Raw genomic sequence first — 27252 nt, 5'->3', positions numbered from 1 at the left:
CAGCAATTTTATTTTAAATTCTCAAGCTTTCGGAGGCTTCCTCCTTCGTCAGGTGAACGATGTGACAAAGGAGGAAGCCTCCGAAAGCTTGTGAATTTAAAATAAAATTGCTGGACTATAACTTGGTGTTGTAAAATTGTTTACAATTCTATATGGGTGTTGGAGGGTGGATGAGATGGTCTCCAGTTTGTGTTCAGTCAGAGTTCGCACCAGACACAGACAGATAACATCAGTGTGACTGATCTATAATATTACTTCTCAGACATGAGACAGGAGCTCACTGAATACAGTTTTCGGTCTAATTAAGATTTCCTGTATATACATCTTTAGATTAGTCAGTATTTTTCCAATGCACCGTTCATTTTATGATATACGTTTTGACATCTGTAACAACTTTGTTTTTGGTCAGGGTTCGCTGCTTGTTTCCTGCCATTTCTGTCCAGTCTGTGTTTAAGATGATGTGGGAGCTTTTAACTTTTAAGTTTGATCCTGGGGTGAGGTCTGCAGGAGCGAGGCACCTCCGACAATGCAGCACTCAATAAAGCCCTAACACAAAAAGCAAAACACCACAGTTGTTGGAAATACCAAATAAAAACAGAAAATGCTGGAAATGCTCAGCAGGTCAGGCAGCATCTGTGGAGAAAAGAAGGTTATGGATAACTTTGCAGGCCTATGGCCCTCATCCAAAGGGCACGAAGGGTCATAGACCTGAAACGTTAACCCCACTCACAAAATTTTAGTGAAAGAGGACAGCTATTCAGCTGATTTTAGTTCATCCATCCAGAAAAACCATGCACTTTCCCCATTGCTGCATCAAATTGGTTCTTAAATGAGTCCAGGGTTTTGCCTCCATCATTCTGCCTGGAAGTGTTGATCACTTTCTGCATGACGATGAATTTACTAATATCAGTCCTTAATCTACCTTGTACTAGTTCAAACTTGTCCCCTTGTCCTATTTCCATAGTTTAATCTAAATTATTCCAGATAAACTTTCTCCATGCTACTTACTATTTTATGTACCTCTATAAGATCACTTCCAAGACACCACCTCCCCAAACTGAAAAGTCCAAGGGGTACATTTTGGACTTCACCACGTGGGCAGTGATCTGCCGGAGCAGGTTGCCCGCCCATTACAGAACACGCCCGATTTTTATTCCATTGAAATCAATAGTAAAGGAGGAAAGAAGTGGGGAGGATTCAGAGATGAATGTTCTGAAGAAAGAATATTAACACATGGTGGAGGTAATTTTAACCTTTAATTGCCGGGAAGTGGGCAGCCCAGTTTACACCTCTTCTGATTCTTTTTTTCAAGAGAGAAAACGGCTGATTCGTTATCACCTGTTTTTCGCCTGGTGATAAAAGTTAAAGTGACCCCCGGTGGGTGCAATGAACAATATGAGAGATAAATTTAACTTTTTCGATTTTTTTGCCCGCTATCCGTGTGTTTTGAGTCCTTAAGGGCGACCATTGACCCATATCCGAGCATGTAAAACAGTGAATTAGCTTCATCACTCACTACAAAGACACAACTGGTGCTGAGACGTTCGAGATAGTCCACCAGATGTTAATGCACGGTTTAAATTTGAGGAGTTATGGCTCAGAAAGCCCAGAGTTAGCAATGATGTGTCTGTCCTGATGTCTGAGGGAGGGGCCAAGCTATTCCATTCAAATATAAGCATCTTGTGGCCTTCCCTTGTATATCTGTTTGATTGGCAGCTCTTTTTAATTTAAGTCCATATATTTAAATTTCAATTGTCTTGTTCAATTTTTGAAGACTACGGAGCTGAATTTCCTCTTTGCTGCAGTGGTCTCTGATCTTTGGTGGGGCAGTTTATACATTCCCCAGGGTTTAGGTCATTTACATGGTGAGGACAGGCACTGGGGTTAATTAGAGCACCATGAGGGCACCTGCCTCAGGTAGGGTGAGGGAAATGACTGCAGGAATGTTTAAATCCCAGATGCGATCAATTGCCTCAGTCAAAACAGCCAATTAAATCTGAATCCTCCAGCAACCCCCACCATGGTCCAGGGCAATGCTGAATGCCAGGAAAACACTGACAGAAACAGTAGCAAAAATACTGCGTGGCATCATCCCATTTATTGCATCCTATTTTATTACACGTGCCCATATTTGGGCAGAAGCATTACACACCTGACATCACCTCCGGCAGAAACCTCCACAAGTAGTATCGAGTAACTTGAAGTTAAGCAAATGGCGTCCCACTCAATCCCAAGTCAATTACTGGCGTAACATTGGAGGGAAGTTGACCCTTATTTCTCAGCCTGCCTTGTTCAAATTGAGTGGTCTGCCGAAGCCATCAGAGAAAGATCACAAGATAATGATGGATGAGGAAGACATGTGGCTCGTCTTAGATCATCCATTCGGAAACAGGTCCTCCCCATTGAAGCATCTAAATATTTCTTAAATGATTCTAGATTTTTCATCTCCACTACTCTATCCGGGAGTCCATTCCATATGTTGATCACCCTTTGTGTGAAGAAAAATTTACTGATATCAGAACCAACTTTGCCTTTTACTAGTTTTAACGTGTGTTCTCTTGTCAACTCTCACGATTTAATTTATAATAATTTTCTGTACCATTTACTATCTTCTATACCTCTATAAGATCACCTCTCACATGACCACCTATTAAGGCTCAAAAGTCCAAGTTTCTCCCATCTTTCCTCATAACTCAGACAACTAACTCTCGGGACTAGCCTTGATGCTCCTCTCAGTGATGCCTCCAATGTCTCCCTTCAGGTAGATAGGCCAGAGAAAGGTTTTGTGAATGGTCAGCAATAAACCTCCGTGTAAAGATTAATATTCAAGGACCCAGTTGATATTGTAGTTTAACACAACTGGTTTTTATTTTTCTATTGAATCTAAGGACAGTTAAACCTATAGTATTGTGAATCTACAATGTGCTGTTACTACTCTTCAATTATTCATTTATTGGTTAATAATTTTGTTTAGCAGTTTATAGGCTACGTCACTTATGCGACTTTTCAAAGTTGGGGAAAATTACATGGTCACGTGATCTAATCAGTGTCTATTTGAGGCTCACTACAAATTACATAGAATTACATAGAATATACAGCACAGAAACAGGCCATTCGGCCCAACAGGTCCATGCCAGTGTTTATGCTCCACACGAGTCTCCTCCCTCAATACTTCATCTATCCCAATCAGCAGATCCTTCTATTCTATTCTCCCTCGTGTGTTTATCTAGCTTCTCCTTAAATGCTATTCACCTCAACTACTCCTTGTGGTAGCGAATTCCACATTCTAACCACTCTCTGGGTAAAGACGTTTCTCCTGAATTCCCTATTGGATTTATTATTGACTATCTTATATTTATAGCCTCTAGTTCTGGTCTCACCCGCAAGTGAAAACATCTTCTCTACGTCTACCCGATCAAACCCTTTCATAATCTTAAAGACCTCTATCAGGTCACCCCTCAGTCTTCCTTTTTCTTTTTTCTAGAGCCTGTTCAATCTTTCTTGATCTTTCCTAACCTCTCAGTTCTGGTATCATCCTAGTAATTTTTTTTCACCTTCTCCAGTGCCTCTATAGCCTTTTTATAATATGGAGACCAGAACTGTTCACAGTGCTCCAAGTGTGGTATAAGCAAGGTTAAATACAAGTTTAACATCAGTTCTGTGCTTTTCAATTCTATCCCTCCAGAAATTAACCCCAGTGCTTTGTTTGCTTTTTTGATGGCCTTATCACTCCTTTCAGTGATTTGTGTATCTGTACCCCCAGATCCCTCTGCTCCTCTATCACCTTTAGACACTTAAGGGGAAAAATTGGATCGGGCCTGTTTTTGGGCGGGAGTAATACGATCCGCTATTACCCCGCGCCCAATGGCCCCTGCGCAGGCAGGATGAGATTTTTGTCAGGCCTGAGGACTTACCTGCAATCTGCGTTGGAACTCAGCGTTGAATGAGGATTGCATGCAATTCGCACTTTCCACCAGCAGGGGGATGCTCCAATCTCTTAAAGGCAGGCTGCCTGTTAGAAATCTCTTAAAGGCAGCTGGCTCCTGTTATTTGCTGAATATAACAGCCTGCTGTCTGCACAGAGTCTGAATGGAGATCAGACATCGCACACGTAAAGCACAGATGCAGGTCCCATCCCTATTTTTACACACTGATGATTTCAGTTAAAACATTGAATAAAGGTTGTGCACCACTAAATCCCACATCTTCCAATCTGCATGCCAGACCTCACCAATCTGCTGATCTAAGAGTCCGTGCACCAAGGTTCTCTGCTGATGCACGAGAGGCCTTGGTGTAAGAGGTGGACAGAAGCAGGGACATCCTATATCCACGGTGGAGTGGGGGGGAGCAAGTGGCCCTCCAGACATACATCCAAAAGGTAGTGGGAGGCAGTAGGGGATGAAGTCAATGCCAGGTGCACAGCATCATGAACATGGATGCAGTACAGGAAGAAGTTCAATGCTTTGACATGAGTGGTCAAGTGAGTGAGGTCGACTGTCAAGTGGTGTCTCCTACCAACTATACCACCAGCTGCATCCATTGCTCCTCGCACTACACCCCCCATCACCCACATGCCAACAAACTCTTTCCATCAGTACTCAACCCTCTCATCCTTACACATTACCACTGTTGCAAGCCACCCACCCACAACTCACAGGCCACACACACTGGCAGCTATTCAATCATGATAGGCACATCACCCAGATACATCTCCCGCTTTCTTGCAGGAGAAGGTGGCGCATATCAAGAGGCAGCAAGTGGCGGTAGCATTTTGCCCCTTGAGCCTGTTCCACCATTCAATCACATCAGGGTGGACCTGTGACCTATTTCCATATACCCGCCTTAGCCTCATATCCCTTAATACCCTTGGTTCACAGAAATCTATCAATCTCAGATTTAGAATTCTCCATTGAGCTAGCATCAACTGCCGTTTGCAGAAGAGCATTCCAAACTTCTCCCAACCTTTGTCATAGAGTCATAGAGTCATACAGCACGGATAGAGGCCCTTCGGCCCATCGTGTCCGCGCCGGCCATCAGCCCTGTCTACTCTAATCCCATATTCCAGCATTTGGTCCGTAGCCTTGTATGCTATGGCATTTCAAGTGCTCATCCAAATGCTTCTTGAATGTTGTGAGGGTTCCTGCCTCCACAACCCTTTCAGGCAGTGAGTTCCAGACTCCAACCACCCTCTGGGTGAAAAAGTTCTTTCTCAAATCCCCTCTAAACCTCCCGCCTTTTACCTTGAATCTATGTCCCCTTGTTATAGAACCCTCAACGAAGGGAAAAAGCTCCTTAGTATCCATCCTATCTGTGCCCCTCATAATTTTGTACACCTCAATCATGTCCCCCCTCAGCCTCCTCTGCTCCAAGGAAAACAAACCCAATCTTCCCAGTCTCTCTTCATAGCTGAAGCGCTCCAGCCCTGGTAACATCCTGGTGAATCTCCTCTGCACCCTCTCCAAAGCGATCACATCCTTCCTGTAGTGTGGCGACCAGAACTGCACACAGTACTCCAGCTGTGGCATAACCAGTGTTTTATACAGCTCCATCATAACCTCCTTGCTCTTATATTCTATGCCTCGGCTAATAAAGGCAAGTATCCCATATGCTTTCTTTACCACCTTATCTACCTGTTCCGCCGCCTTCAGGGATCTGTGAACTTGCACACCAAGATCCCTCTGACCCTCTGTCTTGCCTAGGGTCCTCCCATTCATTGTGTATTCCCTTGCCTTGTTAGTCCCTCCAAAGTGCATCACCTCGCACTTTTCCGGGTTAAATTCCATTTGCCACTGTTCCGCCCATCTGACCAACCCATCTATATCGTCCTGCAGACTGAGGCTATCCTCCTCACTATTTACCACCCTACCAATCTTTGTATCATCAGCGAACTTACTGATCATACCTTTTACATTCATATCCAAGTCATTAATGTAGACCACAAACAGCAAGGGACCCAGCACCGATCCCTGTGGTACCCCACTGGCCACAGGCTTCCAGTCACAAAAACAACCTTCGACCATCACCCTCTGCCTTCTGCCACTAAGCCAGTTTTGTATCCAAAGTGCCAAGGCACCCTGGATTCCATGGGCTCGTACCTTCTTGACCAGTCTCCTGTGGGGGACTTTATCGAAGGCCTTACTGAAATCCATGTATACCACATCCACTGCGTTACCCTCATCCACACGCCTAGTCACCCCCTCAAAAAATTCAATCAAATTAGTCAGACATGATCTTCCCTTGACAAAGCCATGTTGACTATCCCTGATTAATCCTTGCTTCTCCAAGTGGAGACTAATTTTGTCCTTCAGAATTTTTTCCAATAATTTTCCTACCACTGATGTTAGGCTCACTGGCCTGTAGTTCCCCGGTTTTTCCCTACTCCCCTTCTTTGTGTGTAGAAGCATTTCCTAACTTCACTCCTACACGTCCTGGTTCTAAATGTTAAGCTGTGTCCCCATGTCCTAGTATTCAAGTGTTGCAGACCTCCAAAAACTGTTACAAATGTCTGGGCAGCCAGAAGCAATAATCCTCCCACTAACCTCTAAATCCTGCATGGTCCCTTTAAATGGCGCTGGTGGGGGGTCCTCCAGGCACTCTAAGACACGTTCAGATGGTTGGGGTTAAGACTGTGCGTTGAGTTGAGCGTTAAGTCCCAAAATGGTGTCTATCACTTTAAATCAGTGTTGTACACTGATTGAAGCCATTTTCTCCCTACTTTACATGATTCCAGCGTTCGTTATCTGCGCCTGCACTAACTCCTATACCAAAATGGCATCTGGCGCATGTCACACTGGAAACGTGCGTGCGCATCCAAGACGCCATCTTGAATGTCGAAGAGGCCGTGTCGCGCCGAAACAATGGGTGCTACATGGCCCAATTTAGCGCCTTTATTTTCCAAGGCATATGTGGCCTCCTTATTCTTCCTACCAAAATGTACCACTTCACACTTATTTATATTGAAATTATTTGCCAATTATATGCCCATTCTGCAAGTTTATTAATGTCCTCCTGCATTTTTTCACAGTCCTCCTCAGTATTAACTACAAGCCCCAATTTGGTGTCGTTCGCAAATTTTGAAATTGTACTTCCGATTCCTGAGTCCAAATCATTTATATAAATGGTGAACGACAGTGGTCCCAGCACTGATTCTTATAGAAAACACTTCCCACCTTTTGCCAGTCTGAGTAACTAACTTTAACCTCTACTCTCTGTTTTCTGTTTTGTAGCCAGCTTGCTGTCCATTCTGCTACTTGTTCCCTGACTTCACATACTCTGACATTAGTCATGAGTCTATATGCGCTGGCTTATTGACGGCCTTTTGAAAATCCAAATATATTACATCACCCTCGTCTACTCTTTCTGTTACTTCTTCAAAGCTTCAATAAGATGGTCAGGCATGACCTTCCCTTTTGAAATAAGTGCTGACCATTCATTATTACTTCGGTATTGGGCAGATAAAGACATACTCCAGGACACAGGGGGCAAGGGCTCACTTACAGGAATGGGCTGAGACAAAGAAGCCAAGAAAAATATCTAGAGTAAAACCCCAAAAACATAACAAAGACATTGAATGGAATGGGTGACAGTGGACAAACCTTAATTCAATCTTTTTCACAGAGATAGTTTCAGTGACTCCCTTCTACCTTCACACAGATCTTGGTGCCGGAGTTTACCACCCAGATGAAATCCAAGATTTAGCCATGTAACCCATAACTTCTAGCTCCTTCACAGAGACACATGAGACATTACATTGAAAGCCTTATCAAAATTAATGAAAGCATTTCACCTGAGTCTTATGTCTTTGCACAAAGATACAATCCTGCCCTGCAGACTCTTCACGAGAACAAAATCCAACCTGTTCCTTTCTAATTTCTCCGCAGGCCAACAAAGCATCCAATATTGTCTTGCTTCCAGCTGGCCTAAAGCTCTAACCACCCATGCTTGTGCAGGTGGGAGCACGACGTTTACAGTGTTGTTTCCATTCTCTTAGACCTTTACGTAACAACCTCTTAACGATAAGAGCACTTTGTCCCTGGTTCAAACTTCAGTGTTTATACAGTCCGATCACTGTTTATTTGATTTAATCAGATTTGGAGTCAAATATTTAAGCTACTATATCAGTTTAAATACAAAGGCTTCTAACTGCTAAACCCTATTTGCAAATATTCTGATACTTGTACCTGGTCAAAATGCGATGTAAAAGAAAATTAAAAAACACTTTTACTTCCTCTGGGTGTTTAGGAAGAGCAATGTCAAACCTACCGCTTTGTGTCAAAAGCAAAATACTGCAGACGCTGGAAATCTGAAATAAAAACATAAAATGCTGGAAATACTCAGCAAGTCAGGCAGCATCAGTGGAAAAAGAAACGGAGTTAACATTTCAGTTCTGACGAATGGTCATCGACCTGAAACATTAACTCTATTTCTTTTTCCACAGATGTTGCCTGACTTGCTGAGTATTTCGAGCATTTTATGTTTTCACTCTGTGTCACTGTCGCACTTTATAGAGAAAGAAAGATGTCCTAAAGCAATGCTCATACACTGAATTGCTTCAAAGTGAAGTCACTGTTGCTCTATGGGCTAATGCAGCAGCCATCTTGCACCCAGCAACAAGAACAAATTGCATTTCTATAGCTCTCCTCATGCACAGGAAGATGTCTCAGTGCACTTTACACAAGGAGGAAAGTGATACAGTGGACATCAAGCATGGGGAAAGGGAAGAGTAATGGAAGTGGTGATGGAAAGATGGGAGACTGAAGGCACGGTTGAAGAGGGCGGCTTCAGGAGGTTTTTGAAAACAGGCAGGGAGGTAGCAAAGTGATGGAAGCGGCATAGAAAATTTTAAAGGGCAACAATGTAGTGACAGAATCAATAGCCACCGATGATGGAATGACTAAAATGATGAAGGACCAGTTTATCTGTTTTTGGTGGTTTTGGTTGAGGGAGAGATGTTGCCCAGGAAGCTAAGAGAACTTCTTGCTCATCTTCAAATAGTACCATGGGATCATAATATGTTGCCAAAGAAGTAGACGGGCCTCCATTTAACCTCACTCGAAGGACGGCACCTGTGGCAATGCAGCACCCCCTCAGTACTGTATTAGTGTGTTAACCTGAATTAAGAGCTAAAGTCCTGGATATCCTGTGCCGTGGCTCCATTTTCCTTTGGGCCCATTGAGTCAGAAATTGAAGATCTGATTTTACGTGCCTAAAGCAAATGAAAGGTGCAGCAAAAAAGATGGGATTTTTTTAATTTTAAAAATCATTTTCGGGGGTTTTAAAAAAGCTGGTTGCAGGGTAATACAAGCTGCTTGAATTGTTCCTAAATTAATTCAGGGGTTAAATCTAAAGTATATCCAACAGATATAGCCAATAGAGCAGGGAACAGAACCACAGGAGATCTGGCTAAAGCAAGAGGAGCCTTATTGGAGAGATCGGAGAGAACTAGCAGAGGAGGCTGTTGCATAGTGCTGGGGAGAGCAGCAACAATCAACAACTTAAAATAAATATAAAATAGGAACTTCAACTGCAAAGATTGAAGACATTTTAAGTAGCGCAAACATAGCACTAAAGTGGGGGTTAATTATTAAGTGTTTTTTAGAGTTAAAGCAAGGAATTTCATTGTACAGGTAAATGGAATTGAAAGCAACAGAATTGTAAGTACTACCTTACGTGTATCATAGTTAGAACTGAGCAGCTGAGACTCTGCCACTCCAGCAAACAAATCTCCAATTAATCAGCTAGAAGGGCGGAAGATATAGTTCGAAAACAGAATTCATGAGCTCAAGGAGATTGTGAATGTACAAGGATCAAAGATAATTGATGAATTATGAATAAAGTGGGGCACACAGTTGAGCAGAGGTACCAAGCAGATGAGAAGAAAAAAATGACCAAACTGGGGAAGAGTTGATGGTGAAAGAGATGTTAGTGGAGACAGCTGTAGTAAAGAGGGAGGGTGTGGGTGTTATCGGAGCAGAAGAAGGTAATAGAGATTCCCAGACAGGATTCAAAGATTGGAAGAAACAAAGGGAGATAAGGGGAGAAATACAAGAGAGATTAGAACAGATCAGAGAAACAAGGAAAGGGTTCTGGTAAGAAAGCTAGAGATTATAGTGTCAGGAGATTCAATGTTGCAATTTGTTGATAGCTACTTTGGTGATAAACACAAAGAAAACAAAGCATCATTGTTTACTAGGAGCTAAAGTGGCAGATGTAGAAAAGAGGATTGATGGGCTTGTAAGGAAAGCAGGAGAAGCATAGCCAGAATAGTTGGCACAAAGTTTCCTGACTAAATGGGTGGAAATAGGAAAAGAACAAAAAGAAATAAGAAAAAAGATTCAGAAATAGCCTCAAAATGCTGCTGCAGGTCTTACAATAGGGCTGTTTAAATGTACTTTACCATCTGTAAACAGCACACCCCAGCAGCCCTGGATTCCATTTTATATGGGTGGGTAATGACTGAGCATTATGCCCACACAAAAGTCAAGAAGTTGAAGTGAAGTTTAAATGATGTCATCAAGGCTAAATTTTAAGATAACAAAACTGGCGAGTGCTTCTAGCATCAATACAAATCTGACCACACCATTCGGTAGGATTCAAATTTTCCCGTTTGGTTATGCCCACTTTATGCCTATTTATTGGATTGTAGAATATCAGATAATCAAATAAGTGCCTGAGTTAAATTAAAAAAGCAAATGAACTATTTTTCATTCTTTAACGCTTAACTAACAATGCCTTCATCATTAAGAAAGAAGTTGCATTTAAATAGTGCCTTTCATGTCCTTAGGATGCCCTAAAATGCTTCACAGCCAATGATTGAAGTGTGGGCACTGTGGTTTTGTAATCAGCCAATTCATGCACAGCAAGTTCCTCAAAACATTAACGAGATGGCCTGTAAATCTCCTTTTTTTTTATTTGTTCTGGTGAAGTGGGCGATGCTGGCAAGGAACATCTGTCTCACCACCTTTAGGGGCATTCAAAGAATAGTAGGAAGCTAGGCTGCGAAACGTAGACTATTAAAGGGACGTGCTTTCGTGTCCAAATAACTTCTTCTCGTCCTTAATATTTCCTCTTTTCTTATCACGATCAACATCTTTCTGGTAATCAGAGAAGATATCCTTTGATTGTTTTAAAAGGTATAGAACAATTGTTTATTGTAACCTATCTTACAACACCAGGTTATAGTCCAACAGTTTTATTTGAAAATCACAAGCTTTCGGAGCCTCCGAAAGCTTGTGATTTTCAAATAAAACTGTTGGACTATAACCCGGTGTTGTAAGATTCCTTACATTTGTAAACCCCAGTCCATCACCGGCATCTCCACATTATTTTAACCTGTGATCCAAACCTATATATTTCTATATATTATTCAACGTGATGTTATAATTCCATTTTGCATCCAGGGTTAATGTTGGTAGTTGTTAGTTTACTGTTTTCACTGCAGGAGTTTGATTCTCTCACGCTAACTTCAACTACTGATGGAGCTGTACTAATTTAATTCGGAAAGTTGGATGGTTATGCACCTAATAATTATGGCTAGAAATGTATGACTCTGTACATGATGCTAAATAAACTAGTGTAGCCTAGAAATTACTGTTACTGAAATTATAGGGTGAGTGCTTGCATAATTATTTTAAATGGGTTAACGCCGCGACTAAAATGACAAGGTAATGTTAAATAATCGAGGTAAGCATCCATCTGTTAATATTGTTAACAGTAATTTCTAAGCTGATAGAACTTTTTGTGTCAAGGCCTTGATGTATCTACAGTGAGGGTTAACTAGCAATGTCTGTCAGACTTTAGTTTGCTGTTAAGAACTGCACCTGTGATCTTTACTCTTAGTTGAGCTGTTTTAATGTAGCGGTGACTCGAAGCCAAAATTACAATTGGACCATTGATTAAATAACACGTAACACAAATCCCAAAATATTTTCCTCTACTTCAGTCTTCAATTTCTCTTGTTCTCAAAGGCACTATCTCTGTAGATTGTCCTATCAATGTAAGATATCAAATAATCAAATACGTTCCCGAGTTCAATTTAAAAATCAACAAAGTAAGGTTCCAATCAGGAGGTTAACTATTCTTAATTCTTTAAAGGTCAACTAACAAGGTCTTCAACATCAAGAAAGAAAATAGTAAGAACTTGCATTTATTTACCAACTTTCATGTCCCCAGGTTCCCCCAAATCACTTCACAACCAATGAATTACTTTTGAAATGTGGGTACTGTTGTATTGTAGGCAGCCAATTCATGCACAGCAAGATCCCAAAAAACAGTAATGAGATGAATATCCAAATCATTTTTTAAAATTTGGTCTCAGAATGTGGGCATGTGGGCATGGATGCATTTATTGCTCATCCTTAGTTGCCCTAAGAAGGCAATGGTGGGCCTTCTACTTGAACCACTGCAGTCCGTGTGGTGATGGTGCTCCCACAATGGAGTTAAGCAGGGAATGCTGGTATATTGATCCAGCAACGATGAAGGAACAGCGATACGTGTCCAAATCAGGTGGCGGAGGGGGTGGATATTGAATTCAGTGTGTGTATGTCCCTTTGTTTTGGTCCTTTTTAAATGCTGTTCTTCGGAACTTTTTTCCAGTTCTGATATAGGGTCTACACCTGAAGTGTTAACTTGGTGTTCTCTCCATAGATGCTGACTGACCTGTTGAGTGTTTCCTGTACTGTCTGCCTTTGTTTGAAATGATTAGAGTTTCTTTATTGTCTAAAATATCCAGTGAAAAAAATGCCAAATCAAGCTAGGTCAATTTCTCTTGGTTGTGAGAATGGACTCCAAGAGTTAGGGTCATCAAAAATGCAAGGGCCTGCTCCATCAGTGGAAATGGGACAGGTCGGGCACCTATGATCTCTACTCTTGACCTCACAGGAATAGCCAGGGTCAGGTATCTTTACATGGTAACAGCAGTGCACTGCACCAGTAGAGGTGCATCTTGGACATAGTGCAGAGCAGGTGGGATGGGAAAAGCACCACTGGCCAGCTGCTAATGCAGCATTAGGTGCCACCCATATCATGACTGAGTTTATTAGGAGCAATTGGTTCCCTTCATAAGGAGCCCAATTTCACTGATAGTGCAACAAATTTTACCGAGGGTCCAGGCCAGGAACCCCCACTAGCCACAAAATATAGTGATGAGCATGCCTGTATGTCAGATTCATAGAATCATAGAATCATAGAAGTTAAAACATGGAAACAGGCCCTTCGGCCCAACATGTCCATGTCGCCCAGTTTATACCACTAAGCTAGTCCCAATTGCCTGCACTTGGCCCATATCCCTCCATACCCATCTTACCCATGTAACTGTCCAAATGCTTTTTAAAAGACAAAATTGTACCCGCCTCTACTACTGCCTCTGGCAGCTCCTTCCAGACACTCACCACCCTTTGAGTGAAAAAATTGCCCCTCTGGACCCTTTTGTATCTCTCCCCTCTCACCTTAAATCTATGCCCCCTCGTTATAGACTCCCCTACCTTTGGGAAAAGATTTTGACTATCGACCTTATCTATGCCCCTCATTATTTTATAGACTTCTATAAGATCACCCCTAAACCTCCTACTCTCCAGGGAAAAAAGTCCCAGTCTGTCTAACCTCTCCCTGTAAGTCAAACCATCAAGTCCCGGTAGCATCCTAGTAAATCTTTTCTGCACTCTTTCTAGTTTAATAATATCCTTTCTATAATAGGGTGACCAGAACTGTACACAGTACTCCAAGTGTGGCCTCACCAATGCCCTGTACAACTTCAACAAGACATCCCAACTCCTGCATTCAATGTTCTGACCAATGAAACCAAGCATGCCGAATGCCTTCTTCACCACCCTATCCACCTGTGACTCCACTTTCAAGGAGCTATGAATCTGTACTCCTAGATCTCTTTGTTCTATAACTCTCCCCAACGCCCTACCATTAACGGAGTAGGTCCTGGCCCGATTCGATCTACCAAAATGCATCACCTCACATTTATCTAAATTAAACTCCATCTGCCATTCATCGGCCCACTGGCCCAATTGATCAAGATCCCGTTGCAATCCTAGATAACCTTCTTCACTGTCCACAATGCCACCAATCTTGGTGTCATCTGCAAACTTACTAACCATGCCTCCTAAATTCTCATCCAAATCATTAATATAAATAACAAATAACAGCGGACCCAGCACCAATCTCTGAGGCACACCGCTGGACACAGGCATCCAGTTTGAAAAACAACCCTCTACAACCACCCTCTGTCTTCTGTCGTCAAGCCAATTTTGTATCCAATTGGCTACCTCACCTTGGATCCCATGAGATTTAACCTTATGTAACAACCTACCATGCGGTACATTGTCAAATGCTTTGCTGAAGTCCATGTAGACCACGTCTACTGCACAGCCCTCATCTATCTTCTTGGTTACCCCTTCAAAAAACTCAATCAAATTCGTGAGACATGATTTTCCTCTTACAAAACCATGCTGACTGTTCCTAATTAGTCCCTGCCTCTCCAAATGCCTGTAGATCCTGTCCCTCAGAATACCCTCTAACAACTTACCCACTACAGATGTCAGGCTCACTGGTCTGTAGTTCCCAGGCTTTTCCCTGCCGCCCTTCTTAAACAAAGGCACAACATTTGCTACCCTCCAATCTTCAGGCACCTCACCTGTAGCGGTGGATGATTCAAATATCTCTGCTAGGGGACCCGTAATTTCCTCCCTCACCTCCCATAACGTCCTGGGATACATTTCATCAGGTCCCGGAGATTTATCTACCTTGATGCGCGTTAAGACTTCCAGCACCTCCCTCTCTGTAATATGTACACTCCTCAAGACATCACTATTTATTTCCCCAAGTTCCCTTACATCCATGCCTTTCTCAACCGTAAATACCGATGTGAAATATTCATTCAGGATCTCACCCATTTCTTGTTGATCCTTAAGAGGCCCTACTCTCTCCCTAGTTACCCTTTTGCCCTTTATGTATTTGTAGAAGCTCTTTGGATTCACCTTTGCCTGATCTGCCAAAGCAATCTCATATCCCCTTTTTGCCCTCCTGATTTCTCTCTTAACTCTCCTCCGGCAATCTCTATACTCTTCAAGGGATCCACTTGATCCCAGCTGCCTATGCATGTCATATGCCTCCTTCTTCTTTTTGACTAGTGCCTCAATCTCCCGAGTCATCCAAGGTTCCCTACTTCTACCAGCCTTGCCCTTCACTTTATAAGGAATGTGCTTACCCTGAACCCTGGTTAACACACTTTTGAAAGCCTCCCACTTACCAGACGTCCCTTTGCCTGCCAACAGCCTCTCCCAATCAACTTCTGAAAGTTCCTGTCTAACACCATCAAAATTGGCCTTTCCCCAATTTAGAATTTTAACTTTTGGGCCAGACCTATCCTTCTCCATGGCTATCTTAAAACTAATGGAATTATGATCACTTGTCCCAAAGTGATCCCTCACTAACACTTCTGTCACCTGCCCTTCCTTATTTCCCAAGAGGAGGTCAAGTTTTGCCCCCTCTCTAGTCGGGCCATCCACATACTGAATGAGAAATTCCTCCTGAATACACTCAACAAATTTCTCTCCATCCAAGCCCCTAATGCTATGGCTGTCCCAGTCAATGTTGGGAAAGTTAAAGTCCCCTACTATTACCACCCTATTTTTCTTGCAGCTGTCTGTAATCTCCTTACATATTTGCTCCTCAATTTCCCGTTGACTATTTGGGGGTCTGTAGTACAATCCTATCAAAGTGATCTCTCCCTTCTTATTTTTCAGTTCTACCCATATAGACTCAGTGGGCGAACCCTCGGATATATCCCCTCTCACTACTGCCGTGATGTTCTCCCTAATCAAGAACGCAACTCCCCCTCCTCTCTTACCTCCTGCTCTATCTTTCCTATAGCATCTGTACCCTGGAACATTGAGCTGCCAGTCCTGCCCCTCCCTTAGCCATGTTTCAATAATAGCTATAACATCCCAGTCCCATGTACCCATCCATGCCCTGAGTTCATCTGCCTTGCCCATCAGACTTCTTGCATTGAAATAAATGCAGTTTAATCTAGACTTCCCTTGGTCTTTGCCCTGCTTTCTCAGACCATCTGTCCGGTCATGTTCTGTACACTCTCCCTTACTGCCTTTTGTTTCTGTCACCATTTTATTTCCCACTGACTTCCTGCATCAGTTCCCATCCCCCTGCCACATTAGTTTAAACCCTCCCCAACAGCACTGGCAAACACTCCCCCTAGGACATTGGTTCCAGTCCTGCCCAGATGCAGACCGTCCAATTTGTACTGGTCCCACCTCCCCCAGAACCGGTTCCAATGGCCCAGGAATTTGAATCCCTCCCTCTTGCACCATCTCTCAAGCCACGTATTCATCTTAGCTATCCTGTCATTCCTACTCTGACTTGCCCGTGGCACTGGTAGCAATCCTGAGATTACTACCTTTGAGGTCCTACTCTTTAGTTTAACTCCTAACTCCCTAAATTCAGCTTGTAGGACCTCATCCTGTTTTTTACCTATATCGTTGGTGCCTATATGCACCACGACAACTGGCTGTTCACCCTCCCCCTCCAGAATGTCCTGCAGCCGCTCCGAGACATCCTTGACCCTTGCACCAGGGAGGCAACATACCATCCTGGAGTCTCGGTTGCGTCCGCAGAAACGCCTGTCTATTCCCCTTACAATCGAGTCCCCTATCACTATAGCTCTGCCACTCTTTTTCCTGCCCTCCTGTGCAGCAGAGCCAGCCACGGTGCCATGAACCTGGCCACTGCCACCTTCCCCTAGTGAGCCATCTCCCCCAACAGTATCCAAAACGGTATACCTGTTTTGGAGGGAGATGACCGCAGGGGACCCCTGCACTGCCTTCCTACTCTTCCTCTGTCTGTTGGTCACCCATTCACTATCTCCCTCAGTAATTTTTATCTGTGGTGTGACCAACTCAGTGAACGTGCTATCCACGACTTTCTCAGCATCGCGGATGCTCCAAAGTGAGTCCATCCGCAGCTCCAGAGCCGTCAAGCGGTCAAACAATAGCTGCAGCTGGACACACTTCCCGCAGGTGAAGGAATCAGGGATACAGGAAGGAGCCCTGAATTCCCACATCTCACAAGAGGAACATGACACGGCTCTGGGATCTCCTGCCATGACTTAACCCTTAAGTTAGCAATGTCAAGAGAAAAAAAAGGAAAGAAAAACTACTTACCACTCCCTTTAAGGAGTTTACTCCTTTAAATTGTTCTCAATTTAGAGAATGTTAACTACACGAGGGACCTTGATTCACTAAAAAATAAACGCTACTTCCAAAAAGACCTGCAGACCTTCCCTTTCCTTTTACTTCAGTTACTGTCGATAAGTAGAAATACTCACCTGAACCTACTCACCAATCAGGTGCCTCCCCTGTGTCGCGTCCCGGATTCCTGACGTCACTTCGAACTCCGTCGCAGCTCTGCTCGGCTGGGCTCATCCCAGCTTCCATGGAGCGTGATGATATGGAGGTCTTGGCCCAGGAAATTACCAGTTCCAGCTCTGCCCACTCTAAATATAATGACGTAGGAACAAGCGTAGGCAGTTGAGCCCCTTGGGCTTGTTCTACTATTCAAAGAAGATCTGTACATCAACTCCATTTACCCTCTGATGTCACGTGCCAATTTTGGAGCAGGCGAAGGTTCCGCCCCAATCAGGAACCTGCGCAAACTAGAAGCCAAGGTCTTGACCTGGCGTATCTGGGTTCTGGCCTATTTTGCACTCCCTCTACTACGCTCCCAGCTGTCTTACACCAAGAGTGCAGTGCTGGCCCCATGGAAATTTGGGGCCAGGGTGTAGTCTTTAGAGAAATGTAGGACTGGGCGGGATATGATTCAGGCACGGAAGGGATATGAGACTTTTAAAATGATGAAGGTATTGGACTCAGTCTGGTTAGAAAGGTTATTTGGAATGGAGAGGGATGGTTGGACTGGAGGGCATGCTTATAAAATTCATTGGCAACAAGTTAAGTTAGATGACAGGAAGTATTTCTTTTTGCAGAGTCATCGTCCTCTGCGAGAAATTGACGGAATATGCAGTGGATAAAGAGTCACTTTAAAAGGAAACCTGAACCATTCTGGAGAGAAGAAAGGTTTTTCCGGTAATAAAGAGTAAGTCACACTTCAGTTCCGATTCTGAGTCATTGATTATCATGTTTCCTGGAGCTTTTAAGTTCCTTTTAGAGAGTCAGAGAGAATTTCCCAGAGTTTTTCCTGAATTGATCACTTGTTCAAGTGAGTTTAACAGATCCACGATGGCTGTCCATGATTAACCCATCCATTTCTAAATTCTCGCTAAATTTGCCTCGCATTGTGGATTCTAAGAGTTTACCCATAACTGACGTTAGACTAACTGGTCTATTATTACCCGGTTTATCTTCTTTCTTGTATTGCTTGACCGTAGCCTTTTGTTCGAGGTTGTAGACAATTTAAATATTTGAATGTTATTTTGTTTGAATAAAAAAGGAACAACGGAACAATTTAATTTGGAGTTTGAGATACTGTGACCTTCATTAGTGAAGGTGAGAAGCAAATCATTCATTCATCACATGTATAAAAGCACCTAGACTGCTCCAATGTCCAGCACAACGGAAGAAATTGTGTGAAGCTCTTCTGTCGACTATAGCTTTCCATAACACCGCATCAAAGAACAGCATGAAGTGGTTAATCATTTCACTGGTCTGTATCCAGCTCTCTGAGTGTCTCTACAGGTTGGTCATTAAACCATTGAATTAATTTATATCAGTCAATTTGTGCACCATTGTGTACATCTGTTAATTTTCAATACCTTTCATAGAGTTTACTTATTTTGGAATCGGTGTGTTTCCATTAAAAAAATGTTCTATATGTGATATATTTGAATTTGTTCAGTTTAGTTAAACCCCTACCAGAGCAACTTAACATTGCTACTTTTAAGGTGTGTTTGTTAGCCGAGATCCTCAGACCAGCAGGGAAAGTAAACAATAAGACGATTCCAGAGATCATCACACGACTCATCCTTTATCATTTCAGAGTGCCTTTGCACAGGGGCAAGTCTGTTCGAGAGATCCTGAAGGAACGTGGGGAGCTGAAACATTTCTTAGAAACTCACAAATATGATCCCGCCTTGAAGTACCGAGCTTTGTACCCTGACTACCAAGCTGGGACAGGGGATGAACCACTTCTCAATGGCATGAATGTAAGTACAAAGAAAATCACCTTCAAAAGGAATTAAGGAACTTATGGTTAATGTGTCGATGTTTAACCATGGGATTGAGTTCCAACAGAGACTGAGTTTCCTACTCACCTACTTTTCCAGGTGATGGCCAAGTTGTTGACTCTAAGTTCTGCAGCCACTTTTATTTTTTCATTCTGTTGTTGAGTTTCCAGGTGAAGTCCTTCATCTGACAGGCTGAAGTGTGAACAGTACTGAGAACAAAAGAGAGATTACTTTAAATTAATTTTACCTGAATTTTCAATTTAGTCTTTGCCAAAAATCAAAATGAATTGAAAGACTGGGTAATATGCAGTTCATTGTCATTTCACTATTGTAAGAGTTCAAGGTAGAATTGTTTGGGTTCATTTTAGTTTCTGCAATGGATGTGCATCTATATCACACAATGATCTATAATTCAGCAATAATTGCCACTGTATTGGAGGGTTCATTTGGGCATACGAATAGAAAACAAATCACACTACTGCACTATTTCTAAGGTTGGGCTTCAGACATTGTTTGGGCAGAGTGGATGGAGCTTTGTGCTTCATCTTGTCCAAGCTCTGCCTGACTTTGGAGTGCTTGATGCTGACAGAATGGCAAAAGTCGAGAACTATTCCATTCCCCAGCATGAGAGTTGATCATTGTTACAAATTCAGATACCTTCTCGAGCAAACTCCAGTGTTAGCTTTTAGTCAAACTACCTATCCCGACCCAAGAGCGGAATCCACCAGCCTAATGTGGCGATAACTATTGCATCGAACGAAAAAAGTTGTCACAGCAACAATGAGTGTGAACAATCACTAGAATATTAAAATATCTTTTGTTGTGCCTGGCACACTGGTACAGGTGCCCATCTGAATCTCAATCTACATCTCCCAGCTCTGCTAGCCTGTGAATTTAACCCCTTGAGAGCAAAGATGAATAGTAGTATTTTTAACATATTTACAGCGTGGTCCCCCCATGGAAGCCGAGGTAAGAAATCCCAAAATGTGACAATCATTTTGATCAGCTCAATAGCTCATCAGAAAAGGAAATCATATGGGTTTTTTCCGGCAAAAACTTATTTTGAAGAATTCTTTGGTTTCAATTGTGGTTATATAGCCTCAACATTGGAGTAAATATCATCAGTTCTTATTTTCAATTGGTTATTTAGAGTTACTACTATGGATCCATTAGTGTGGGTACCCCACCCCAGAGCTTCACTGTCCTGTTTGACACTGGTTCATGCAACCTTTGGGTCCCATCCATCTACTGCAACAGTGCACCATGTAGTAAGTAAAAGTAATTGATTCAAGTGATTATTTCTTCGGAATTTTTTCCTTCTGACTCAAACAACTTTCCATAGAATTTGAATTCTGAAGAAATAAATGATGATTCATTCTTCTTTCTTCAGGGAACCATGCAAAATTCAACCCAACCAAGTCCTCAACATTCACCACGAATCGCAAACCTTTCAACTTGTATTATGGCTCTGGGAGTCTGTCTGGATATTTTGGATATGATACAGTGAATGTAAGTACTGAAAGGAGGCTACTAATATGCATTGGACATCCAATTTCTAGGTATCTACTGGACATTACTTATACAGTGATATTGTCTCAATATTTAGCCTATGTTGTGTATGAGCATCATCCTACATCAATGCAATCCCACATTCCTGGGATGAGAGGGTTATCCTATGAGGAGAGATTGAGTAGAATGGGTCTATACTCTCTGGAGTTTAGCAGAATGAGAGGTGATCTCATTGAAACACACAAGATTCTGAGGGAGCTTGACAGGGTAGATGCTGAGAGGTTGTTTCCCATGGCTGGAGAGTCCATAAATAGCAGGCATATTCTCAGGATAAGGGGTTGTCCATTTAAGACTGAGATGAGGAGGAATTTCTTCACACAGATGGTATGACTCTTTGGAATTCTCTATCCCAGAGGTGTGTGGATGCTGATTCACTGAATATGTTCAATGCTGAGATAGATAGCTTTTTGGACTCTAGGGGAATCAAGGGATATGGGGATCGGGCAGGAAAGTGGTGTTGAAATCAAAGATCAGCCATGACCTTATTGAATGGTGGGACGGGCTCGAGGGGCCGTACAGCCTATTCCTGCTCCTATTTCTTATGATCTTTTGTTTTTCTGAATGGAGCAACATTGTTTGTACTGACAGCTGTCGTTAGTTGTAAAATGAATCTAAAAAACAATGACACAAAAATTGAAACAGTATTTATTATGAATATTAACCTAAACCAGGAAATAATTTTAAGGCTGTGGATTCATCAGGGATTCAGATGGCAGTTCTAAACTTGCTGGCATGGCTCTCTATCCTCCAATAGAGTTTTAATGCTTATCAGATGTCAATGTGCTTTCGGTACATAAGCTCACAACTTAAATTGGGGCTACGATGAGAATACAGTTTTATTTTTCAGTTTTTGTATTTTGTTTACATTGATAGTCTTTATGGCACGATTTGCCCATGTCAAAATATAAATAGCAGCATACCCAGAGGTGAGGAGACAGATGTGTTTTTTCTTATTCGTTCATGGGATGTGGGTGTCGCTGGCAAGGCCAGCTTTTAGTGCCCATCCCTAATTGCCCTTGAGAAGGTGGTGGTGAGCCGCCTTCTTGAACCGCTGCAGTCCGTGTGGTGAAGGCTCTCCCACGGTGCTGTTAGGAAGGGAGTTCCAGGATTTTGACCCAGCGACGATGAAGGAACGGCGATATATTTCCAAGTCGAGATGATGTGTGACTTGGAGGGGGACGTGCAGGTGGTGCTGTTCCCATGTACCTGCTGCTCTTGTCCTTCTGGGTGGTAGAGGTCGCGGGTTTGGGAGCTGCTGTCGAGGAAGCCTTGGCGAGTTGCTGCAGTGCATCCTGTGGATGGTACACACTGCAGCCACAGTGCGCCGGTGGTGAAGGGAGTGAAGTTTAGGGTGGTGGATGGGGTGCCAATCAAGCGGGCTGCTTTGTCCTGGATGGTTTCGAGATTCTTGAGTGTTGTTGGAGCTGCACTCATCCAAGCAAGTGGAGAGTATTCCATCACACTCCTGACTTATGCCTTGTAGATGGTGGAAAGGCTTTGGGGAGTCAGGACGTGAGTCACTCACCGCAGAATACCCAGCCTCTGACCTGCTGTTGTAGATACAGTATTTATATGGCTGTTCCAGTTAAGTTTCTGGTCAATGCTGACCCCCAGGATGTTGATGGTGGGGGATTCGGCGATGGTAATGCCGTTGAATGTCATGGGGAGGCGGTTAGACTCTCTCTTGTTGGAGATGGTCATTGCCTGGCACTTGTCTGGAGCAAATGTTACTTGCCACTTATGAGCCCAAGCCTGGATGTTGTCCTGGTCTTGCTGCATGCAGGCTCGGACTGCTTCATTATCTGAGGGGTTGCGAATGGAACTGAACTACATCAGCAGCAGCAGAATTGTATTCCAGCACAATCTGTAACCTCATGGTAACTGAGTAGCATGTGGGACAACCATACAGTGGAACTGGTAAACTTGAGTTTTAACGAACAATATCCCATACAGTTTCATACCATGCACTTCTTCAATCTCTCTGAAGGCAGTGCAAGCGAGCACTTGGTGAGACGAGGCTTGATTTATTTCATAACACATGAACGTGCAGGCCAACAGTTATGATCAAATTCACTTGTTTTAATCAGTACCATTGTCTTCACGTAATAATAAAAATAATGAACAAACTACACTTCCCCCATTAATGAGTCATCTTACTTGGCTTAATTAGAATATCTCCCCTGCAATCTGTCCTTCACCCCAGGGTAGAACCCTGTCCCCCTGCAGTCTCCCATCTTTCCGTCATACTCCAGTGTTAGCTTTTTGCCAAACTGCCTATACCGACTCTTGAGGAAAATCCGAGCAGAGAATCCTGCCACACTGTTTACATGTGCCCTAAGTTCAGTGTCAGCCCTTGCTCAATGGTAGCACTCTCACCTCTCACTCAGAAGGTTGTGGGTTCAAGTCCCACTCCAGAGACTTGAGCACAAAATCTAGTCTGATGCTCCAGTGCAGTACTGAGGGAGTGCTGCCCTGTAAGAGGTTCCGTCTTTCAGATGAGATGATAAACCAAGGCCCCGTCTGACCTCTCAGCTGGACATAATAGAACCCATGGCACTCTATCGAAAAAGAGAAAGGGAGTTCTTCCCGATGTCCTGGCCAAAATTTATCCCTCAACCAACATCGCTTAAAAAAATAACAGATTACCTGAGCATTATCAGATTACTGTTTGTGGGATCTTGCTGTGCGAAAATTGGCTGCCGCATTTCCTAAATTACAACAGTACTTCATTGGCTGTAAAACACTTTGGGACGTCCTGAGGTTGTGCTATATAAATGCAACTTTTTCTTTCTTTCGAGCTATAGAGTAGCTTTACTGTGTTACAGTAGCAGGTCAGAGCATTCCCTCTCAATTGGAAGTGATCTTGTGTTGTGAGGAGTTTGATTTAAGGAAGAAAATGATAATAAATAATTTGAGGAGGGAGAAGCCTGTTGATTATAAAATGATTTGTATTCAAATCTGTATTGCTGGGAGAGGATCAGTCAGCATCCAAATTAATGGAGTAAATTAATCAGCTCAATGGTACGGTGTTTCTCAACTTAGTTCAATATTTTTCTTTTACTCTTTTCCTTCCCAAGGTTGCCGGCATCTCGATTTCAAAGCAGGAGTTGGGCCTCAGCGAGAATGAACCTGGCAGTACCTTTTATTATGCTCCATTTGATGGAATCCTTGGTCTGTCATACCCAGGGGTCTCAGGAGATGGGGCCACGCCTGTGTTTGACAACATGCTAAATGACAAGCTGGTGACACAACCTCTGTTTTCTGTGTATTTGGAGAGGTAATATATAAGTGTTAGGGACCTGCAGATCTTGGTACTTGCAATAGGACTTCATGGATTTTACTAATTGATGGCTATTTAGAGCAATACCAATTGGGAGGAAAGCAGAGAGAGAAGATTCTCAGAGATTGTAGCAGTTCCTTAGTCCTCAAATGGCTAATCAAAAATGTAAGTGGCTGTCCTAATGCCAACCCGTATACATGTTCCTGTGTGTTACTTGTAAACCTCTACAGCATTATTTGATCCTAGTCTAATTTATAATGTGACTGAGTTACAACATGTTATAGGAAGCAGTATAGTGTACATTTCGTATCTGCAAAGGAGGTCAAAATGCATGTGAAAGAACCTTTCCGAGCATCATTTCAATCAAAGTCTGTCAGTTTCAGAAATCTTTATCTTATCTACACTATTCACCCTGAAACATTTATTTGCTCCAAAGAAGTTCAAGAGAGAAACATTTCTTTAATGCTTCAGCGGGATGGGGGAAGAGGGATATGAGCTTCAGTCAGGAGTTAGAAAATGTGTGAAGGGAAGAGTTATATATAAGTGCTGAATAATGAAATTCATTAGGTGATCCTGAAATATTTGATTTATTCCAGGAATCCAAATAGTCAAAATGGCGGTGAAGTGATATTTGGGGGAATCGACAGTAGTCTTTACTCAGGTCAGATATCCTGGGCTCCAGTTATTCAAGAACTGTACTGGAACATCGGCTTACAAAGGTAAGTGAGAAAAGAGTGAAACAGCAACATTGCAATCACCCTCTCAATGGGCTGCTACTGGCTACTCTCTGTTTCCTGTTAGCTAACCAATCCTTTATCCGTGCTAATACGTTAGCCCCTACTCCATGAACTCTTATGATTCATATGAGAGCCTTGTGCTTCATATGAAGTTTAAATAAAAAAGAAAAATCACATGAAAGTCCTATGCTGGTTGTCAGATCCTGTGTGAAATAGATTATTGCAGTTTATGGCCAGTGTCCTGTGGGCATGAATTGATGGCACAAAACTACCCCTTAGTTTGGCACTCACTCAGAGAAGCTATAATGATGGTTTGCATGGGAGTGGAAAAAATATTAAGCAGCACGTTCTTTTGAGATGTGCTCAAGAGAATGAGGAAATGGGAAATCTTTTCGAAGTATGCAGTCCCAAGTGACTACTTTGTTTTTGCTACAGGAGCTATCATCAAATCAATTCTATCTTTCAGTGTGCTTGTCAATGGCCAGCCTACCTTCTGTTCCCAAGGATGCCAAGCTGTGGTCGACACAGGAACCTCCGAAATCACTATTCCTTATCAATACTATGATACATTTATGCAGCACATCGGTGCATATGAGGATCGGAACGGTGGGGTAAGTAGTTGCAACAATTGCCGATTGATTCTGGGCCTGCGGCATGACTGGGAATGTTGCACCATGCTGACAATGGCAGGATTGCAAATCAATTATTGTAATCTATAATTAATGCTCATATGTTCATATTTATCACTATTAAATGATATCACATTAACTGGTGGAAAAATAATATCTGTATCCAAACAGTGCACATCCCATTTTACTAATAAAAGATGTTGCCTAATGGTGCTTAAGGGAGGATGGGAAGACACAGTGGGTTCGGTCACTATCCATTCAGTTCTGGGACTTTGATTTGAATCCAATTCAAATTGATGGAATTAAAGTCTCTTCTCTCTGACAGCTGGAAGGATCTTAAGTAAAATGAATTTGAGCCTCAATTCCTGGAGAGCATATTTGAGTAACAATCGGCTGCTGCACGCAGGGAGGTCACAGGTCATGCTTTGTGGGAAATGGGGCTGATATATTGATGTAATAGGGAGTGCTCTTCTTTGGTTGTAGTTAAGGTACAATTTGAGGTAGTATAATAGAGGCTTTATTATGCATTTAACTTGACGCTATACTTGACCCTGGGGTTTTTGATGTTGATAATGGATGCCAAAAGTAGGAAAATGTTCCATTCCAAAGGGCTCGGATCATTGACCTTGAGGAATAAACGTTTTCATCAAAAAGAAAGAATTTTAATGTATTTCTTAAAATGGCGCTCAGCAAAATGACAAATTAAAGACAGATGAGGAGTGCATTTAGCCCATCTTAGCTCATTCACCAGGGAAAAACTTAGGCCATTACTTCATCCAAATGAATCCTGAATGAATCTAAGGTTTAATGTGGTATAAACAGAACACCTCGTGGGGGCCTCTGAAGTGTAGCATTGGCAACTTTCTGACTCCAGTTTGAGAACCCATCTGAACAAGTTATTTGTGAAATAAATTGTACATCACATGATCCCTTGCATTTTATTTTCCATTTGTATTAATTATGCATAAATCTTGAGTGTTGCCTTTTCTATTTAACAGTTTCTTGTCAACTGTAACAATATCGCAAACCTGCCTTCTTTGACCTTTGTGATCAACGGAGCTGATTTCACAATTCCTCCATCTGCATACATCATTCGGGTATGTATATTCTAACAACAAAATCACTCGGGGTTATTATCTTTCCTTGTGAGGTGTTTCAGTTGGGTCAGAATGGCCCCATGGCAGCAGAAGTTTGACTGCTTTTTATGGTATAGCATTAGTGGGGAGGAGCATGGTTCTTTTTTATTTGTAATTCTTTTCTCTCTTTTATAATCCCACTCTCATTAATTCTTACCACAGGACTAGAAAGTTTGGTGCTGAAAATAATATAGATTTCTACGATGTGAAGCTAATCGCTATGTTAAAAAAAGATTTAACTATATCAGGATCTCATCTGCAAATGAGTCTAATTGAGTATCATTATCTTACAGAGCAACGGATACTGTATTCCTTGGTTTGAACCGTCCTACGTCCCTCCCCCTACCCGAGATGGACCACTGTGGATTCTGGGGGATGTCTTCCTCGGAGAATACTATTCTGTTTTTGACAGAGGGAACAACAGAGTGGGATTCGCTCAGGCTGCCTAAGGGACGTTCCCTCTAATTTAGTTCAATATTTCAGCAAATAAAGCAGTGCCTTTTAACCCTTGTATTTCTCTCCTACAAAACAATCTCTACCTTGACACATTGATTTCAATGGAGATGAAAATCGAGCAGTTTCTATAACGGGCAGCAGATCTGCAACATCAGTTTTATGCCCAGATGGCAAGTTGAAAATCTGCCCCAAAGTCTTTCTAGTAGATGGACTGTCGGCTTTAATTTAAGTTTACTGTGAATGG

The 27252-nt window shown here is 42.5% G+C and overlaps 1 protein-coding gene across 1 annotated transcript in view; it reads left to right on the top strand.

Annotated features, from left to right (window-relative positions):
• LOC137344536 (pepsin A-like) overlaps nt 1-27001 on the top strand; it is a 40368-nt gene extending 13367 nt beyond the window's left edge. Inside the window, exons 1-9 of the mRNA XM_068007584.1 lie at nt 18643-18713; nt 19015-19180; nt 20352-20469; nt 20592-20710; nt 23848-24047; nt 24647-24769; nt 25254-25398; nt 26415-26513; nt 26846-27001. Coding sequence (XP_067863685.1) covers nt 18658-18713; nt 19015-19180; nt 20352-20469; nt 20592-20710; nt 23848-24047; nt 24647-24769; nt 25254-25398; nt 26415-26513; nt 26846-27001 — 1182 coding nt within the window. The 5' untranslated portion in view covers nt 18643-18657. Of the gene's footprint in view, nt 18714-19014; nt 19181-20351; nt 20470-20591; nt 20711-23847; nt 24048-24646; nt 24770-25253; nt 25399-26414; nt 26514-26845 lie in introns of the transcript that reaches the window.
• The last annotated feature ends 251 nt before the right edge of the window (nt 27002-27252 follow it).

This window comes from Heptranchias perlo, chromosome 27, assembly GCF_035084215.1.
Source record: "Heptranchias perlo isolate sHepPer1 chromosome 27, sHepPer1.hap1, whole genome shotgun sequence".
Taxonomy (NCBI): Eukaryota; Metazoa; Chordata; class Chondrichthyes; order Hexanchiformes; family Hexanchidae; genus Heptranchias; species Heptranchias perlo.
The sequence above is the reverse complement of the archived record's forward strand: the minus strand, read 5'-3'. Positions and strand labels throughout refer to the sequence as shown.